General features: G+C 41.5%; 3 protein-coding genes and 1 non-coding gene across 4 annotated transcripts; 1 reads left to right on the top strand and 3 right to left on the bottom strand.

Annotated features, from left to right (window-relative positions):
• Positions 1-174: 174 nt before the first annotated feature.
• Positions 175-1,813, bottom strand: LOC124314124 (neurofilament medium polypeptide-like). The gene is made up of 3 exons (XM_046779175.1): positions 1,723-1,813; positions 1,436-1,618; positions 175-1,358 (listed from the first exon to the last, which is right to left on the bottom strand). The coding sequence occupies exons 1-3, from the start codon at positions 1,726-1,728 to the stop codon at positions 264-266; spliced, it is 1,284 nt and encodes a 427-aa protein (XP_046635131.1). The 5' UTR covers positions 1,729-1,813; the 3' UTR covers positions 175-263.
• A 342-nt stretch (positions 1,814-2,155) lies between these two features.
• On the bottom strand, positions 2,156-3,912 carry LOC124314184 (aquaporin-10-like). Its single transcript, XM_046779298.1, has 6 exons — positions 3,675-3,912; positions 3,314-3,578; positions 3,071-3,207; positions 2,840-2,995; positions 2,669-2,730; positions 2,156-2,574 (listed from the first exon to the last, which is right to left on the bottom strand). The coding sequence occupies exons 1-6, from the start codon at positions 3,750-3,752 to the stop codon at positions 2,241-2,243; spliced, it is 1,032 nt and encodes a 343-aa protein (XP_046635254.1). The 5' UTR covers positions 3,753-3,912; the 3' UTR covers positions 2,156-2,240.
• Positions 3,913-4,537: 625 nt separating this feature from the next.
• LOC124314192 (aquaporin-10-like) lies at positions 4,538-6,222 on the bottom strand. Its single transcript, XM_046779320.1, has 7 exons — positions 6,059-6,222; positions 5,838-5,964; positions 5,634-5,771; positions 5,440-5,570; positions 5,219-5,374; positions 5,089-5,150; positions 4,538-5,016 (listed from the first exon to the last, which is right to left on the bottom strand). The coding sequence occupies exons 1-7, from the start codon at positions 6,131-6,133 to the stop codon at positions 4,752-4,754; spliced, it is 954 nt and encodes a 317-aa protein (XP_046635276.1). The 5' UTR covers positions 6,134-6,222; the 3' UTR covers positions 4,538-4,751.
• A 632-nt stretch (positions 6,223-6,854) lies between these two features.
• LOC124315053 lies at positions 6,855-6,954 on the top strand. Its single transcript, XR_006911480.1, has one exon. It is a non-coding gene; the product is annotated as a U6atac minor spliceosomal RNA (small nuclear RNA).
• Positions 6,955-7,047: the final 93 nt, after the last annotated feature.

The following is a 7,047-nucleotide window of genomic DNA, read 5'->3' as shown; positions in this document are numbered from 1 at the left end:
AATTTAGCGCTATTTTGGACCAACAGTATCATACGTAAAATGTGGAATAATTGAATAATGTTTAATTGTAACATTTAGTCAATGACATGTCGTACTGTTTTACGTTAAAATAAATTACATCGCTCACACAAAGCCGCTTCATTATTTAGTCACCTATCTAGAAAGACACTTGGATATTTCCGAATTAACTAAGGTAATTTTATTCTTCCGATTTTCAGTGACATAATTGAATTTCTGACGGTCAATTTCACCTTGAAGTGATCTTAACTTTTAATATTGAAAAACCATCTGGGGTATTGCTTGCGAGGAGGAGGCGAAGTTACTTCCAGCACGGGCTTGTAAACGGGCACCGAAGCCACTGGCCAGTTGCTGCTGGACGGAGTCCACGGATGAGTGGCATGATGGGAAGAGCCAGCAGGTCGTCCGTTACGGGTCGGAATTTCAATGGCAGCCGGTTTGCTATTGCTTTCTTTCTTAGCGAATCCATCAGAAGGCTTTGACGGCGTATTGAAATACCAGTGAGAATGAGACCTGCGGTTGTCCGAGTGAGAGAAATCAGCGGGCTCGTTGGATGCAACCACCGGTGATGCGGGCCTCGCCGTGGTAATGGATGGTGGCCAAGACGGGATTGAAATGGCGGCAGCGGCAGCTTTTCGAGTCGGAATTTCAAAGATGGCTGTCGGTTTGGAGCTTTCTATTTTAGTTGATCCATCAGCAGCAGACGATTTTTCCTTGGCTGTGTTGAAAAACCATTTAGGATGATGAGGCTTGCGCGTGTCGGATGGAGTAACATCCGTCGGACGGGTCGTCGCTGGACGAGTTTCAACCGCAACCGATTTGGCAACGGGCCTGGCCGAGGAGGACCAGACTTGATGATGGACGGCGGCACGGGTCGAGGTTTCGGTGAAATCAAATTTCGGGCTTTCTACTTTAGCTTTAGGTAGTACGTCGGTCGATTGTGAGTTTGGCGAGTTGAAATACCATTTTGGCTCTCGAGTCTTGTCCGGCTGAGCGACAGGTGAAGCAGCAGCAGCAGCAGGTGCAGCAAATGTCCTGGAACGAGTAGGAACTTCTGCAGGAGGCTGATGTTTGTGGAATTTCATTTTACCAGCATCTTCTTTGAGATGATCAGCACCTTCCTCTTCGGATTCAATTTTGGTCTTATTTTTTCTCTCTTTTCCTTTGGATTCTTCTTCCTCGGAATCTTCATCTGAATCTCCTTCCTCGGATTCTTCGTTTTCTTCCTCTTCGTTTTCGCCTTCTTCTTCTTCTTCTGGCTCACCTTCCTTGATGGGTTCGCTCTTTTCGTGTTTTATCTTCTTTTTTTCGTTCTTCTCATCATCGGCTGTTGCCGCCGACTAATCACGTAATCGTAATGTTAATTCCCTTCATTTGAAAAAATATTTAAAAATAAACGGTTATGAACGTAACTCACAGACTCCGTCGTGGCCTCGGAAGCTTCGTCATCTCCGGCGACGTCGGTGGAAGTTGGCGGAAGATCAGTTTCAGATTCAGCAATGACTTTAGTAGCTGCGGTCTTGGTCGAATCGGCTTCAGCCGCAACTGCTGCAACTGCAACAGATGTGGCAACGGCCAAAAGAGCGACAATAAGCCAAATCTAAAATAGGATGGCGCAGTAATTAAACAAACATCTTTGTTAGTGGATATTGTAATAGAATGAAACAACTATTTGCTATTCAGCTAGACAAACAAATGTAGTACCTTCATTGTTTGAGAAGAGACTGAGATTGAAGAGCAGTGAATTCACTTTACGGCCCTTTTTATACCCGCCGCTCCAACGGGTGTACACGCAGAAAGAAAAAAAACGTCCTTAAATAACGGCCAAAACAAAAGTGCATGGGTGTACGACGTGTGTACTGTAAAACATGAAAATGGCCAAAAAAAACCTGTACACGAGATAAGAGAAAGGTAACGGACGAGGTAACGGATTTTGAGCACTTGAGCGCAGTTGCGTGCCTGAGGGGCGAAGCTAATAAGTCACGAGAGTTAAATTAGGCACGAATTATTTACCTGATTTCGGCTATAACACCTTTGGCCTTTTTTTCTTAATTATTTTCAATTTGTAACCTTGTTGTCTAGCTGATCTCTTATTTCCTCTCCCAAAAGGATATAATGATTCCAACAACGGCATAAATGTTGTAGATAAAATAAAAGATTTATTTTCTATGGCGATATCAGCATAAGTATTTTTAAAATTCGGTTACAGTTGACAACAAATTTCATATCCATTTCGTGCTGATTTGAGATGACCTTGATGATCTTCTGACACCTGGGCTGCGACTTTCCAGCTCGATAAACTTTGTGGAGACCATCGAGTCTACAAGGTTGACGTTGGAGCGTTGCAGACGCCACTGCGATCTCAAACCTAATTCGTCAGATCGCTCGGCAACTAATACTGGCTTATTTGCTGAGCGTTTCAGACTGGAAACGTAGTATTCAGTTGCCCAGTCCGTGAGCTCAGTCTTCAAAAAGATGTGAAAAACTCCCACGCCTAAGAGTGCTCCGACGTGCGGTCCCACCAGAAAGATCCAGAACCAATTGTAGCCCCGGAAACTAAGATGAATTAAAAATATCGTGAATCCAAGTTCCACGTTTTATCCGAATTTAAAAATAAATTCAATATCACAAATAATAATGAAATATTCACCTGAAAGCGTTTGCCTCCCAACCACTGAAATAAAAAACAAGACGAAGAGATAAATCGCGTGCCTGAAGTTTACGCCGTGACGTCATATTGAAAACCGAAAAAAAAGAGTTTTGATATAGTGAATTGAAATTATTTGTTAGCGCGACCGTGCTGTACTGTACTGTCGTTTACCGGGTTGAGAGCGTAACCGCCATTGGAGCCGTAAGATATGCCACACGCCATTAAAGCGAAACCAATGTAGACCGGCTGCAAGAATGACGGCACATTCGAATAATTTGCATTCGTTGTCACGCAAATGACTAACATGAAAATCATCGTGGATAAAATCTGTGTATTAGGGAATAAGACATTTGAATTATCTTTTATCCCATCACTAAAATGATATTTTTTCACTTGGCATACCTGTTCTACTAATCCAGTATAAACTGACTCGTGGAAGGAGGAATGACCGGTAAAGTTGGCTAATAATACGGCCGCCGTTTCCGTCGTGTTCTTGCATGGACGGAACTCGCCGATAAGTTTACTTTGAACGAGCGATTCTGTACAGAAAATTGTATTTAAATGTATGCCACATTATATCCGTATTATTGATCTGACAAATTATGCCCATGACTTATTATTGGATGTTATTTCATTCAAATTTACCGTAATAGATACCGAGGGCAGTTCCAGATGCGGCCAGAGCCCCGAGATATTGGGCGATCCAATAGACGGGCAGCCTTTTCCACGGGAAATCGCGGGCGAGTGTGAGAGCCATCGTCACTGCCGGGTTCAAATGGCCGCCTGATATTTTAACCGAAATTAGAGTTCCAAGACAACATCCTAAAGCCCATCCCCAGTTAACAGTGAGGTACTCGGATTTTCTGCCTTTGCTCAAATGGAACTGAGCAATGCTCCCGTTCCCGATGACCTAATACAATAAACGTAAAATAAATTTCAAAACTAATCGCATTTTGAATTATTCACGGTTGAGTTATATGGTGAATGAATGAATGGCGAAACTCACAACGAAGATGAAGGTGCCAATAAATTCGGCGAAGGCTGCACGAACTAGTTGTGGGACGCTGCAAAGGCACCGGTGCATTTCAATCCTGTTATCCGTCAACGATCAGGTCGTGCTTGATTGTTACGTCGACTGAAACAGAATTAGGCCTATAACAAACAAACTCACAAAATCGCCACCTCAAAATTGACAAATCTTCCGATGGAAGACAGCGGTGAAGGAGTGTTAAGAACGTGACGTTCTTTCTGTTCTGAACGTCTATCTAACTAACACGATGTTGGACACCGCAAACTATTGCATATTAATCCATCTGCGACATGTCGAAAATCGCTAAAACCTTTCGAGGACAGAAATTCGATTGTTGCGCAATTCTCCATTAATATGGTTTGGGTCGCTGTGGGAAGATGAGGGAACGGTGCACATCAATTAAGTTAGTATACTTGGAATTATATTTCCAGTTTTGACGAGTTCCTATCTGAGAAAAAGAAAGGAAACGATCGAGAGTTTTCCCTTGAGATTCAAACCAAAAAAAAAAAAGGACAAGCGAACGTGGCACGAATAATTTTCAAAAATATTAATAGTATACCTATATACTGCGGTGGGGCTGGATAAATTCAATTCTTTAACGGTACCTATTGCGTCTATTTCGAATGAGTCATTCAATCTAGCGTGACCGTGCTTTGGATGTACCTTGACGGGTGATCGACTGCATGATAGTTGGTCGTGACCAGACGATGGACGAAAGTGATTTTTATCTTTCATCTATACCCTCTCATATGTGTGCGTGTGTGTTAGAATAGCACGCACATCTTTGACCCGAATAGCGCCATAAGATGTACACAACAAGACAGGTTTTCTAGAGATGATTGCCGACAAGACGACCTTTATTCGCTGTACTCTTCCATATTCAACTATGTGTGTATATATGCATATTCATTCCGTGTGTCTATCACATGCACAATTAAGTTTCATCTTCTCATTTGAATTAAAAGAATGTGACAGTAACCAATATCTCAACGCTAGTACCAAACAAATCAGTTTTGGACGAGTGGGGATAATAAAGACAATTAGCCGAAAATTTCATAGTGTTTTCGTGTTATAAGAGTCTCTGCTTTTGTGGCTTTCTTCTGGGAATTGATAGTGCGCTTGTTGCTCTGCATCTGGCGGATGCGCGTTGAAGTGCTGCCAGTGGCGCGAATCAATTGACGAAGTTGTTATGCATGAAACCATTTCAGCGGGATCTGCTTGGCCTTTTTTCAAAATGAAGTGAAATATGCAAACGCCCAGAATGGCTCCAACGTGCGGACCGACCAAAAATATCCAGAACCAATTGTAATCCCGAAAACTGATGCAGATAAAATTTTAGTTTGACTTTATAAAAGAATATTGATTCACGTCAATTGTTTATAATGCTCACCTAAATACACCTAGCCCCCACCCACCAAGAAAGGTGACTAAACGGGGAGCCAAATCACGAGCCTGTTGATAACACAAATGCAAAAGTCGCGATAATGAACAGACGAAAAATGGGCTAACAGCACACATACCGGGTTGAGAGCGTAACCTCCATTCGATCCGTACGCGACCCCGATGGCCAACAAGGTGAAGCCGATGTAGAGTGGCTGCAAGAAATTCGGCACGTTTGAATACCTTTTGTCTGTCACCACACATATCACGAGCATGAAGATCATGGTCGATAATATCTGATACGTAATTCCATGATTAAAAATAATAATTCGGTTTAAACATTAATTTAGATATAATATACCTCTTCGACCAGTCCAATGCTAGCCGATGAATATGGGGCTGGGTAATTGGCGAAAATAGAAGCCATACCGGGTTCGGTAATGTTCTTTCTGATCCGAAATTCCCCGTCGACTTTTCCTTCCAAGATTGCCTCTACAGAAAATTGAAGGTTGAACTAATTACATGTCTAGACTCGCAGATTGATTTTAATTTTACCGTGATAGACTCCCAGGACGGTTCCAGAAGCGGCCATAGCTCCTAGATACTGGGCACACCAATACACCGGCAACTTTTTCCACGGGAAATTACGAACTAGTGCAAGTGCCAGTGTCACGGCTGGATTCAAATGGCCCCCTAATAGTTAACAATATTGTAGTTAACTCAATGAAATTAGGTAACTGTAGCCTATGTTTTTTTTACCTGATATATTGGATGAAATAAGAATTCCCAGCGAACACCCTAAAGCCCATCCCCAGTTAATGGTGAAGTAATCACCTTTTTCGCCATTGGTTAACTGCGATTGCGCTATGCTCCCGTTCCCGATGACCTGTTAATAATTTCACGTTGATAAGTTGATTTAGATTGCAAATGATTTAGTTCGGTTACCGACTTTAAAAAAAATTAAATCAAATTAAACTTACAACCAAGATGTAGGTGCCAATGAATTCAGCGAATGCTGCTCGAAACAAAGACGGGACACGGAATCTTTTACACATGTTAAGTCTTTTACTTGCGGTCTTACAGGAAGAAATGTGAGCTATACACCTTGTGATCGCGACCAGAGTGTAACCTTGTTCAAACTTTAGAGGGAATCGGACGGTCTACGGGGTATATCCCTTTTCTCCGGAGTGACACAGCAATACACCGTAGGAATCAATAATAACACAAAATGAAACATATAATGAATCACAGTAGTCAGATGGAGAGTAAGATAGTAAAGGTCTAGTCAATAATAAAATCATTCCGGAAGCGTTCCTCACGCCCTCCTTCCGCTTTTGTTGGGCGGACGTAATTGAATTGGTCAATGAGAATCGGCCGCTTTCCACTAGACGACTTCAGAGTCGGTCTGAGAAATGAAGAGACAAGAATCTCTGGAAAAAGTTTAAAGGTAAACTATAATTATAAGTAAACATGACAAGAATAAGTCTCTTTGTTAACACATTTACTAACAAATTTTATAATCAAAAGTTTTTTTTTAATGCTATACGTTTCCATTGTAAAATATAAATGTTTACTATCAAGCGAACGAAGTTAAATTTTGATAAACGAAAAAATGAACTTTAATTGCACTAAGGTTATTCTAACAAAACTTTTATTCTTTGCTATTTAACAGATGATCTGAAACAAAGGCGGGCGTTTCATCGATTAATAAAACACCACCCTCTTTTCGCGCGACTCGCTACACTATATATAGAGATCCCCGACACACTCATCAATGTGTAGTACGAAAGGAGAGCTGTTTAGCACTCCCCTTGATAAGGACGGAACACATAATGATCACGGCACAACCTTTGCGAAGGTGTGATCATAATTTTTCGAAATTTTCAATATCATATTTAAACCTTTGACCCTAAACCTTATCTGTAGAAACGTTCGACGTTTTATTCCAGGTAAAAAGTTAAAAAAACAA

This window comes from Daphnia pulicaria, chromosome 10 (assembly GCF_021234035.1).
Source record: "Daphnia pulicaria isolate SC F1-1A chromosome 10, SC_F0-13Bv2, whole genome shotgun sequence".
Lineage (NCBI taxonomy): Eukaryota > Metazoa > Arthropoda > Branchiopoda > Diplostraca > Daphniidae > Daphnia > Daphnia pulicaria.
The sequence above is the reverse complement of the archived record's forward strand: the minus strand, read 5'-3'. Positions and strand labels throughout refer to the sequence as shown.

Excerpts from the sequence above, each read along its gene's own strand:
- LOC124314184 (XM_046779298.1), bottom strand. The coding sequence starts at position 3,752 with ATGCACCGGTGCCTTTGCAGCGTCCCACAACTAGTTCGTGCAGCCTTC. Across the intron at positions 2,996-3,070 it reads ATACTGGATTAGTAGAACAG|ATTTTATCCACGATGATTTT; the intron begins GTATGCCAAGTG and ends CCTAATACACAG. Across the intron at positions 2,731-2,839 it reads GCGGTTACGCTCTCAACCCG|GCACGCGATTTATCTCTTCG; the intron begins GTAAACGACAGT and ends CGTAAACTTCAG.
- LOC124314124 (XM_046779175.1), bottom strand. Across the intron at positions 1,359-1,435 it reads CCGAGGCCACGACGGAGTCT|TCGGCGGCAACAGCCGATGA; the intron begins GTGAGTTACGTT and ends TTACGTGATTAG.
- LOC124314192 (XM_046779320.1), bottom strand. The coding sequence starts at position 6,133 with ATGTGTAAAAGATTCCGTGTCCCGTCTTTGTTTCGAGCAGCATTCGCT. Across the intron at positions 5,772-5,837 it reads TATTTCATCCAATATATCAG|GGGGCCATTTGAATCCAGCC; the intron begins GTAAAAAAAACA and ends GTTAACTATTAG. Across the intron at positions 5,375-5,439 it reads GCATTGGACTGGTCGAAGAG|ATATTATCGACCATGATCTT; the intron begins GTATATTATATC and ends ATTACGTATCAG.